The 12298-nt window shown below is 46.3% G+C and overlaps 1 protein-coding gene across 1 annotated transcript; it reads left to right on the top strand.

The window, feature by feature from the left end:
* Positions 1-5458: 5458 nt before the first annotated feature.
* Positions 5459-11657, top strand: GSG1 (germ cell associated 1). The gene is made up of 5 exons (XM_061124115.1): positions 5459-5777; positions 7218-7388; positions 8201-8353; positions 9157-9268; positions 11318-11657. Exons 1-5 carry the CDS (start codon positions 5459-5461, stop codon positions 11655-11657), a joined length of 1095 nt encoding a protein of 364 aa, XP_060980098.1.
* The last annotated feature ends 641 nt before the right edge of the window (positions 11658-12298 follow it).

Below are 12298 nucleotides of genomic sequence, written 5' to 3'. Positions count from 1 at the left end.
AAAGAAATTATACAAATGAACTTATTTACAAAACAGATACAGACTCACAGACCTTATGGTGGAGGGAGAATGGAAGGATCAGGGGAAGGGATAGGAAGTTTGGGATCGACATGTACACACTGATATATTTAAAATAGATAATCACCAAAACCGTACCATACAGCACAGGGAACTCTGCTTAATGTTACCTGGTGGCCTGGATGGAAGGGGAGTTTGGGGGAAAATGGGTACAAGTGTGGCTGAGTCCCTTTGCCGTCCACCTGAAACTGTCACAACCTTGTTAATCGGCTATACCCCAATATGAAATTAAAAGTTTTTTAAAAATAGAGTAGAGTGACAGGACCGGGTGACAGGATCAAGATCAAAGGAGACTAATTTGGCCAGAATGTGGACTAATTCAAATGCTCCAAGGGGAGCCTGCCTTTGAGTCCCCAGACAGACTGCACAAACATAGAATGGAGGATCATGACTTGGTTGGCGGCAGATCTGGTCCACGTGGCGGAAGGGCAGGGCAGAGAGGAGGCTTTCGCTAAATGTCAGCCCAAAGTGAGTCAAACAGGTGTGATTTTTATGGCACGTTAATTGCCTGATTATATAGTTTTCAGTCTGTTCCGTTTTTTTACTTGTGTGATCAGAGTGGTGATTCCCAAGTTCCTTGCTTGTGGAACCGGAAATTCCGAAGCCCAGCCCTGGGTGTATGCAAAAAGTGTTCTAAAATTATAGGTTCCTGGGTATCACCCCAGAGCCACTACAGCTCAGGATGGAGCCTAGGAATCTGCATATCTCCCAAAGTTGCAGAGGTGGTTCTGATGCTCGGTCAGAATTGAGCACTACTGCTCTCGAATATGGAGTAAACTTTGAGGACTTTACAATCCAGACAAACAGTTGGAATATAGAACGCATCATGGGAGGGGACAAGGACAGAGAGGAGGGAACAGTCCTTAGGAAGAAACATTTTCAAAGAATGAGTGACTTGAGTTCAACTTGACAAGAAGCAGATCCTCGGGTAAGAAGAGGAGACATTCCAGGAAGAAGGAAGGAAGAGCATCTGCCAGGATGAGGAGGATGAAGTCCTTGGGCATTCAGGGGAACATAGCAGTCTCCCCAGCTTCTCAACCTGATTAATTGGTACAGTTTTTGAGAACAGAAAGCACCATTTGTATTTCTAGAGGACTGACTACAAAAGATATGCAATCAAACCCTTATTGATTTGCCAGGTTTGTTTGCTTTTTGTTTAAGTTTTAGAAATGTACTTTTAAAAAAAAAATTTAATCTCTTTGCCCAAAGATTGGGAGAGAAATGGTAGATAGCCACAGCATTGCTAACCCAGGGGTTTATTTCTCTCCAATCCTCCTCCCTCGGCAGGCTTACCCCCAATACTACCTAACACACAGATGGTCTCGGGATGTTATAATAATCCTTACTGATGTCACTCACTGGAGAGTGGAGACCACCCATGACACCAGGAAGCCTTTCCATACCCATGGCTCTATGAGGCCCCTGACATTGCAGATCACGGGGCTTATGAAGGGGATGGAAAACCCAACACAAGGGAACAAGGGAATGGGAACTGACAAAAGTTACTCCAAAGCAGTGGTGACTCTACAATGTTCTTCTGCCATAAAATCAAACCCAATCCAGTCCCACCAGTTACCTAAGGAGTGGCGGTGAGATGGACACTCAATCGCTCTGCGCTTTTTTAATTTATTTTTTAATTGAAGGATAATTGCTTTACAGAATCTTGATGTTTCTTCAATTCTGCACACATAGGTCCTTGCGTCTTAGTGCTGAATCCCAGACCCCCAATGGCAAGTTCTTCTATGTAATCACTCAGGACAACTGGACCATGAGTGCCTTGTCGATTTTTAAATGCCCAAGTTCGCTGCAAGGCAGCGTTTAATCATGAAGCACTCCAAAATATATGATAGAGGGGAGGGGTGGGAGGAGGTGGGAGGGGAATGGAAAGGGAGTTTTCCTTCTTTCAACACTAAACCAAAGGGATTTGGAGCACAGATGGCATCTGCAGTCATTCTGGACAAGCTGCGAGACAAGGACCATGGTCAAGGTAACCAGCTTCCCTCTCTTATTGTTTGGAACATGCATTTCATAGCTGTTTTGCTCCTGATTCTTTTAAGAGATGTGCCAGTCACATCCATTTGTTGTCCTTACTAATCTGTGTTAATCCTGAGGTTTTGCCATTAACCTATGTTGATGGAAGAATCACTGAAACTTGATAGAAATTAATTATTGAAAAGCATAGATTTTCAGTCTATATACTTCCCTAATGGTCTGAGCCTGTGTCTGAAGCCACACACTGTCCCATTTTTAGAGAGTGAAGAGTCGCCTCGGCTTGGGGCTTGTCAGTACATGCAAAGATAGAACATGTCTTGTGGCTGCTATTTCTTTTCCATGATCCCCTGAAGGAAACCATTGCCAAATTAGATTGTTCTTCTAAATCAAGAGAAAGGCATTTTTAGGGGGGAGAATAAAATATGTAGTGAAGGGTATGGCAGTGTGGGTGTTGAAGGCAATTCTTGAAGATTCTTGAATAGATTCTCATTCATTTATCAAGATAATCGTTGAATGAGGTTCCTTGAGTCTGTCCTTGGTAGACACTCCTGGGAACAGCATCTTTGGACTTCATTCCAAGCTCTTTTTCTTCTCTTTTCAAAACTTTTTATTTTATATTCGAGTATAACTGATTAACAGTGCTGTGATAGCTTTAGGTGCATGGCAGAGCGACCCAGCCATCATATAGGAGTATGCATTCTCCCCCAAACTCCTCTCCTGTGAAGGCTGCCACATAACATGAAGTAGAGTTTCTTGTGCTATACAGTCGGTCCTTGTTGGTTCTCCATTTTAAATATAGCAGAGTGTACATGTCCATCCCAAACTCCCTAGCTCTCCCTTCCCCCTACCCTTCCCCCTGGGAACCGTAAGTTCGTTCTCCCAAGCTCTTTTTCATTCTTTGCTTCTCAACTTCTTAAATTGGTTGTCTGTCACCTTAGCGCTGCTACAAAGTGGTGAGGGATTCATGATTCTTATTTCGGAATAACCTGATGAATAATTTATGAATAGGTATGATTTAAAATGGATTGAGGGTAAAATTAAAATCTGATGTGATGGGATAGTGGCTAAATCTCCAAGTCATACGGGGTTGAAAATAAAGTTGTCAAAAACGTAGAATTGCCTGAATCCTTAGTTCCATCTTTATACAGAATAATGGACGAAGATGTTGTACCTTGAAGTCTATTTCCTATTCAAACAATGGATATAAAAATAGAAAGGGTAACTAACTAAAAGTAGCAGAACAATGACAAAAAAAAACTATAGGATTTTCAAAACTAAAAAACAAGATGAAAACATTCTTTTGGGGGAAGAAAAGGGGCTCATAATGACTTCCATATCTGGCAATATAAGATCACTGCCCCCTTCCAGATATCATGGCTTTTGAGTCCTCACCAAGGTCACCCAGAGTCTTGAACCAACAATTCTTGCTGGAGTTAATTTGTTGAGTGCTTTAAAAAAAAAAAAAAATCTTATTAGCAAATTGCTTTACAGAAGCTGTTTTATCATACATTTTGCTTATTGGCTTCTATCTACATATGAATCTGGTATATTTCTTATTGCCATAAAAAACTGCACTTTGTCTGTGGTATGTACTGTTTTAGTCCCTAAAAATTATAAAGAACAAACTGTTGTGATTCTAAGATAAAGTCGCCTGTTTAATGTAGAAAATGTTCAGCTGGAGATGATGAGAGAGGCAGATTTATGGGCCTGTCTCATTTAGCTATGGTTTTATTTACATCTCTTAAGCTAAGCAGATTTGGGTCTGATTAATTCTGATGTAAGTGATTCCCCTTAGAAAGCTCAAGATGGTTTACTTTAAGAAGTGTCTGTCAGCAACTAAGTATGGGCTTCTTTTCCGCTCAGTATGTATTAATATAACAGTACAAACTGCTTCGTAATGCAAAGTGTGAGACCTGTCAGATCTCTTTATTTTTCTGTTAATAAATCAAATTCAATCTGGCTCTACGCCACCACTCCCCAGCACTGAAACATCTAACGTTGGACATCTTTTAGGTTAAAAATGACAAGGTTGAGGGCTCCAGCCAAAGCCACGGGGGCTGCATTCATTCTGCAGCCCCCCCACCGGGTCACCCGTAGGCACTGCAACTGCATTGGGCTGGGGGGCTGCACCTGCAGGTTCCTTGTCCACAGGGCACCCTCGCTGTGGCTCCAAGGCCAGAGCACTCAAAGTCCAGCCTCCATGGGTACCACGCAGCCACCTTGCATCTGAGATTCTCTCAGTTCAGGCATAGTGGATGGAAGCTGAACTCAGATCACCACCTCTCTCAAAACACATCACTATTTCCTCTCCAAGGGTTGCAGCATCCCAGTTGGTCGTCCGCCCTCCTACCCTCAAGAGTCCAGTGCCTCTATCTGCTCCCCTAGGGAGCATCCTCTTTAACACTTATTAATAGGATAAATGGGCTTTCCTGGTGGCTCAGATGGTAAAGAATCTTCCTGCAATGTGGGAGACCCAGGTTCGATCCTTGGGTCAGGAAGATCCCATGGAGAAGGAAATGGCTACCCATCCCACTATTCTTGCCTGGAGAATCCCATGGATATATGCCCCTTTACCCCTCTCAGAGGAATCTAACACAGGGAAAAGTGAAAGTGTTAGTCACTCACCCATGTCTGATACTTTGCGACCCCATGGACTGTAGCCTGCCAGGCTGTTTTAGTCCCTAAAATTCTCTAGGTATGAATACTGGACTGGGTGGCCATTCCCTTCTCCAAGAGATCTTCCTGACCCAGGGGTTGAGCCTGGGTCTCCTGCATTGCAGGCGGATTCTTTACCATCTGAGCTACCAGGGAGGAAGACATCAAAACCTTATATAGGATAGTCATCAATTAAAACCCATTTATAACTAAAAGGAGTGTAAATGTTTTTTGTTAGATTGGAAGAATGGGGAATTTACCATGTGAGCCATTATTATATGTCAGATAAGTGCCCAACATTTTGTTTGTATTATTTAAGTAAATCCTCATAACAACAACAAGAACAAATACCTCCCCACTACCTTTCCCTGAAGACAAAACCAAAGATTACCAGCAGGAACATCTGGTGAACACCCAATCCTTTTTCTCAACCAGATACACACTAGCTCAGTGGCTTAATCACATTACTATCTGATGCTTGTTCAGATTATCCCCAATAAGCGTTTTAATATAATACGGTCCAGCTGAAATAAACATCATGGCTTCAGCGCCTGCTCCAGGCGAGCCGAGCTCGCCCAAGGCTACTTGGAGAAAACTCCTGAGAGCTGGTCGCGCCCATTGTGTTGGAGGAAAGCGGCTCCAGGGAGTTTAGGGAGCCTCGGGGGAGGGTTCTGATCTCTGATCTCAGATGAGGCTCTAACATCCGGCTCCTCACCTGTGTGTCTTATTACAGATGGGGCTCCCGAAGAGCTTCTCTAGCCAACGGACATGCCTATCTGCCATCCTCAGCATGCTATCACTCAGCCTCTCCACAGCATCCCTGCTCAGCAACTACTGGTTTGTGGGCACACAGAAGGTGCCCAAGCCCCTGTGCGGGAAAGGTCTACCAGCCAAGTGCTTTGACGTGCCGGTGCCCCTGGATGGGGGCGGCAGCAACGCATCTTCCCAGGAGGTGGTGCACTACAGCTGGGAGACCGGGGATGACCGGTTCACCTTCCATGCCTTCTGGAGCGGCATGTGGCTATCCTGTGCGGAGATCATGGAAGAACCAGGTAGCTGCCTCGCCCCCAGATTTCTTGTCCCCCGCCCCTGCAGGGGGAAGTATGTAGCCCTCGCTCACACCGGCCAGGCTCACCCCTAGCCTCAGCATCTCCCCCCTTCTCCATTGTGTCCCTTCCACATCAGACTCCTTTGTCATAAGGTCCAAAGTCCATCCATCTGGCATTCCACCTCCAGACTCTCGCTGGTTTCAAACAGCATCCCCCTTCAACAGTCTCACGCAGACTTTGAAGGTTATGAGACTTCCCATTCCTCCCAGCCAGAGTTGCCATTTAGAGACAAAACAAGGAGACTATTGTAGAGAAAGCCTGGGCTCTGTACAGGAACAACTTCACTCCTACAGGCTTTGATTTTCTCCTTTGTGAGATGCAGGCATCAGAGTAGATGGCCCTTAAAGCATCCCAGAAGTGTGTTCTCATTCTAAGTGTTATTGTTACCACTGAAAAGGCAGGGCAAGTGAAGCCCAGGGAGGACAAATACATCCTGGAAGTTCTCCCCAGAGGAGACGCAGCCAGACCCTCTCAGGTCTCAGGTCGTGGGGTGTACACTCACAAAGCAGGCGCTATCCAGCATGTTAGATAGGGGCTTGTCCTCAGGCGAATAGCAGAGGACGCTCCCTCCTCCCTGCTTAAAGCTTGCAAAGATCCCCCTGTAGTGAAGTTTTCCTAAAGCCCAGAACTGTGTACAATTTGCAGTCTAGTGCTTTTCCCAGTTTGGGCTAAGGTGAAAAGGAGATGGGGAAGGATTATAAACTCTGGGGTATTTCCATTTATTTTTACATTTTTAATTAATTTAATTGGAAGATAATTACTTTACAATATTGTGATGGTTTCTGCCATACATCAATATGAATCAGTCATAGACATACATGTGTCCCCCCATCCTGAAGCCCCCACCTTCCTCCTCACCCCAGACCTCCAGGTTGTCACAGAGCACTGGCTTTGGGTGCTCTGCATCATATATCAAACTCCCACTAGCTATCGATTTTACATGTGGTAATATATACGTTTCCACATACATGTGAAGTACAGACTTTTGGACTCAGTGGGAGAAGGAGGGGGTGGAATGATTTGAGAGAATTCCATTTATATTTATTATTGTGCCATTTAGCACTGCTGTGACTCCAGTCCAGGAAACAGTTTAGAGCCACTCAAGCCAGCAGCAGGAGCAGAAGGAGCTGGTGAACCAACGCTGGAGACACCCTCTGGGTGACTGGGGGAGTGTCCTCTTCATAATCAGGAATTGAGGCAGAAATTAATCTTGGATGACTCTGGCCTGTTTTGTTCATCCATCCTTGCATCCTTCCCTGCTTCTAAAGAGACATTTATGGCCTGCCTTCCATGTGCTGGGCAGGCCCCCGGGATGGAATTAGGAAAAGCCTGTGTCCCTCGACCAGGACAGCAACTCACCACCTTGTACCTTGTTTATTTCAGGGGAGAGGTGCCGACGTTTCCTTGAACTCACACCACCAACCGAGAGAGGTGAGGAAGGACTACTGGAATTTGCCACGTTGCAAGGCCCACGTCACCCCACTCTCCGATTTGGAGGGAAGCGGTTGATGGAGAAGGCTTCCCTCTCCCACCCTCCCTTGGGGCTTGTGGCAAGTATGTGGGTTTGATGATAAATTTAGTTGCCATTGAGTTGGGCCTCTGGGGATCTAAACTGTACTGTGATCTCCTGCTTTTCTTTTCTTCTGCGCCCCACAGGGTGACACTAACTCCCACTAGGCTGATTCAAACTCCCACCTGGCTGACACTCATTCCTAGGCAGGAAAGCAAAAAAGCAACAGCAGGGACAAATAAAGTTCCCAAACAGAAATCTACCAACAGCTCTAACCTACTCCTGTTGCCAAGTAACCATGTAGAAAGCTTGAATTTTTCCTTTTTTTCCTTTTTTTTTTTTTTTTTTTGGCATTTCAGTAACTTTATTGAAAGGTATATATCCCTTAGTACCAAAACATAATGAAAGTTGGTTAGGTTACCTCTGCCAATGCAAAATTAACACTGATGTAATAAAGATTTTTGTAACATAGAAAGAAAGGAGTCAAGGTGGGAGGGGAGGAAGAAGAGAAACAAAATAGATGGTTCCAGAATTAAATTTTTTTAAGAAGAGAAGCAGAAATAAGTAGCAAAATTTACATCCCTAAAAGATTTGGTGGAAATTGGATGATTTCTTCTCCAGTCTCCCTAAGAGTATTTACAGTGAGTCAAGCGTGGTTGGTTGTGTATGGGGTACTGAGGAGAGAGAGAGCTGATAGCCTCAAGCCCCCTGGTCAAGGACTGTTCCAGCTGCTTCAACGCTGTCTTCTCCTCTGGTGCTATGAGGCTCTCCACTTCTCGTGGGCAGCATTTGTTCACCGCTGGTTCAGTTACTTAATTGTCAGGGTGATGGTTCTTCTTCCTCTGGTTTCTGACAGAGATCCTATGGTTATCACTGGGAGCCCAGTTTGCCTACATTGGACTTGAACTCATCAGTTTCCTCCTGCTACTGACGGACTTGCTATTCACAGGGAACCCTGGCTGTGGCCTCAAGCTGAGCGCCTTTGCTGCCATCTCCTCTGTCTTGTCGGGTAAGCAGCGTCTCAGGAGCTACAGAGGGGGTGGGTGTCCCCTGTTGCCTTTGAAGCCTAGCTGGCAGCTGGAATCTCTGTCCTAAGGGAAGGAAGGAGCCCTGAAGAAAGCTAAAGAATGGAGCCCAGGAGATACAGCACAGGCATCTTTAATTTTAAACTGAAACAGCATGCAAAATGCTAGATTAAGTCACTACGTACTTTGCAAAATGATTTCTCTCTGGGTTCTTTCTCATTATGTACAATACGGTTTGGTTTATTACTTCTGAGTCATGACATGCACACAGCTTTGCTGGACTCTGTTGGATCAAGTAAGAGATGCCTGTAGATCAGTGGTCCCCAAGCTTTCTGGTACCAGGGACCAGTTTTTTATGGAAGACAATTTTTCCACAGACTGGGGGCAGGGGATGGTTTGGGGATGATTCAAGCACATTACATTTATTATGCACCTTATTTCTTTTATTATTATATCAGATCCACCTCAGATCATCAAGCATTAGACCCCCAGAGGTTGGAACCCCTAGTGTAGATGATGAAGGAAAGGGTTCACGTTAGGGATGCAGATGGGAAAGACCTAAAGGGAGTAGCAGTCCAGGGTGCAGCATTGACTAGAAATGTTCCCATAGTTCAGAACCTAACATCTGGGGAACCAACAGCAAATATGCCTTCAAGGAGGAGCCCCCAGTGCAGGGTGGCCCTGATGCCAGATAGGGAATACGATTTGCTCCCAATTCGTATTCCCTATAGATAGATAGCAGTGCCAGTCTTTCTCTAAGGGTGCTGACTCCCTGTTTCTTTTGCAGGCCTTCTGGGGATGGTGGGCCATATGATGTATTCACAAGTTTTCCAGGCAACGGCCAACTTGGGTCCAGAAGACTGGAGGCCACACGCTTGGAACTACGGCTGGGCTTTCTAGTAAGTGCTTATCACCTCCACCACCTTTCTCCTCTTCCCCGGTCCACCTCCATTAAGTGGCAGCCCTCAACTAGGCACTTGCTCTCTGTCCTCCTTCCTTCTCTCCATCCCTCATCCCAGACACCTGTCAATCATCCAGAGGGCTGGACCAGCAGGCCATACCCATCCTCTCCCCACCTTCCAAGGAGAGGTACAGAGTGGATTCCTCTGGCTTATTTTTCGTGAGGACGTTGTCAAGTTTTTCTGCTGATAAAGCTGTTAATACGTGCTTCTACACCTGACATGTAGGACATCCTAGGGAAATGAGACTGATTTCGCATGGTTTATGGAAATGAGGCTCTACATTTTATATGTTCTGTTGCCCAGAAAGTTCATTCAGATTTTTCCATAAAAGCTTACAGAGAATCCTGAACAAACTTTTCGGCCAACCCAATATTTTGATTCAGAATACCGGGAGACAGAGAAATGAAGAAATAGCCTTGAAATCTGGATTCCACTTCTGTGAATGGCTGCCCACTCTCCTCCTATAATGAATAAGTTCATCCTGCCTCCATTCTTATTCCACCAAACTGTGTTAGAAATGAAACAGTCTCTCTCTAACCCTTAAAGAACTAAGGGCTCAGTTAGTTTAGACTTCTCTTATAAAGAAGGAAGCAGAGACCATGATGAAACACATGCATTCAAGGGTAACATCCCCTTTATGTGGGTTTCTCACCTTCTCCCTTAAGGGACACTCTCCATTCACTACACAGATGCCGACTTAGATCATGAATCATCTGGGCTGAGTTCTAAGCACTTACCAGTGCTGGAAAGACAGCGCCAGGCTTGAGTTTCTGTGCCGAAGAGGCACATGGAAGCCTACACCTGTCTGTCACGGGATCCCGTCCCCTTTCCTCATGGTATTATACGGGCTATTGGATTCGGGGGTCTCTGATCTTTCCGTCAGCCACCCTATCACAGTTTAGCTCATTTTCCAGACTCATCATTTCTCAGCTTTTGTCCATTTCTCGAGCCACTCTTGGCATTTCAACTGCAGGGCTCAGACTTCAAAACTCCCACCCAAGTATCTCCCACCCGAGTCTAGTCTGTCACAGGCAGCAGAGGGGAACACACAGCAGCAGCGCGTGGCCTTTCACTGTCACGGCCTCATGAAATCCACCCTCCAGCAATGCCCCCCCAACTCCTGGTGTCCTGGGCTTCCCACGACTGTGAGACACTTAGGGGTTTGACTTTCCCGGTTCTTAGGAGTGTGTTTGATATGGTTTCCTGGTGTCTTTTTCTCATTGTTGAACCTATCCAGCTTCTCTTCCATCCTTTACAAATTTGAGTCAAGAACCACACTGTTTGCATTGTAGGCCTTGTTTCCACTAGAGAAGTCTATACTAAGGCCTCTGGATGTGTACTCAGGGTTTCCTGAATGCCTCCCAGAGGCTCAACTCTGGGGACCCTATGACAGCTAGGCTGAAAACCAAGGAAGACGGAAGAGGTGTCTGAGTGCAGGAAAATCTTTGGCAGGAAATATGTGTGTGTCAGGCTTCCCTGGTCGCTCAGATGGTAAAGAATCTGCCTGCAGTGCAGGAAACCCGAGTTCAATCCCTGGGTCAGGAAGATTCCCCTAGAGAAGGGAATGGTTACCCATTGCAGTAGACTGGCGGACTATAGTCCATGGGGTTGGACACGACTGAGTGACTCTCTCACACACACACACACACACACACACACACACACAAAATAGGCCGCCAGGTATAAAAGAACACAGCACTTAGACAACAAAATCAGTGCAGTGAAAATGAATGTTCAACTCCTGACTTTAAACACCATATAAATCATGGCTTTTTACTATAAAACATTCAGAACTTACCCTCGGACAGACCAAATTCAGACCTCTTGCCCACCGCTCTTTATCTACAACATGTGAAAGGTGACACCCTCTTCCTAAATCCTTAAGAGGCATCCCCTAGTTGACTAGTAGGAAGGGACCTTGATATTTTTCTTTCAAACCCGTAAAAAAATGTCTGACTTTCCCATTTTCCGTGTGTGTGTCCCTAGCACGGCCTGGGTCTCCTTTACCTGTTGCATGGCATCAGCGGTCACCACCTTCAACACCTACACCCGGCTGGTGCTGGAATTCAAGTGCAGGCACAGTAAGAGCTTCCGAGGAGCCCCAGGCTGCCAACCGCATCATCACCAGTGCTTCCTGCAGCAGCTGGCATGCACAGCCCAGCAGGGGGGCCCCATGACCAGCTACCCCGAGTTCCACGGCCAGCCCATCCGCTCCATCTCCGAAGGGGTAGACTTCTACTCAGAACTACATGACAAGGAACTTCAACAAGGCACCAGCCAGGAGCCTGAGGCCAAGGCGGCTGGCTCACCTGTAGAAGAGTGTTAGGAGTTAGGGGGTTTGGAGAGCAGGCCGAAGCCCCACCTTACATGTTGCTCTGTGATCAACACGTGCTCAAGCCACAGTCTGTTTCCTGAGTGTGACTTCCAGAGGTTGAGAACAAGGGTATTGAAAGTCTAAATCCAAGGGGTGCACGCCCAGGTGCCCAGCGCTCTGGCTCCCTTTTCCATCACAGCTTAGTCTCACCACCCCCACTCCACCGCTCGCCCCCACCCCACATCTCACTCATTCAGAAATTCCTTCTCGATTTGATTGTTCATTATGTGCCGGGTTCTGGGAGATAAAAAGAGGAGTAAAATAGAGATCCTGCCCTTTAGGGGCAATCAGGCTGGTCAGAAGAACAGAGACGGGTGGCTGATAGGGGCCCAGCTCAGCTGTGGTGCACTTGACTTTAAAGCCACACACTGGGAGGCAGTACTAGGAACGATGCCATGTAGAGCGGGTATCCTCCGCGCTGCCTGCCACAGCGTCCTGCATCCATGTGGTAGGGGCCACATCACACTATGTTAATTCCTATGTTAATTACACATTATCCTTGGAGAGACCAGGAGACCAGGACACATGAGAAGGCTCCCACGGCCTGCAGGGACAGGCCACCCCCAAAACAGCCCCCCCGAAGCCCCCTGGTG

This window comes from Dama dama, chromosome 22 (assembly GCF_033118175.1).
Source record: "Dama dama isolate Ldn47 chromosome 22, ASM3311817v1, whole genome shotgun sequence".
Taxonomy (NCBI): domain Eukaryota; kingdom Metazoa; phylum Chordata; class Mammalia; order Artiodactyla; family Cervidae; genus Dama; species Dama dama.
This window is presented reverse-complemented; position numbering and strand designations above follow the sequence as displayed.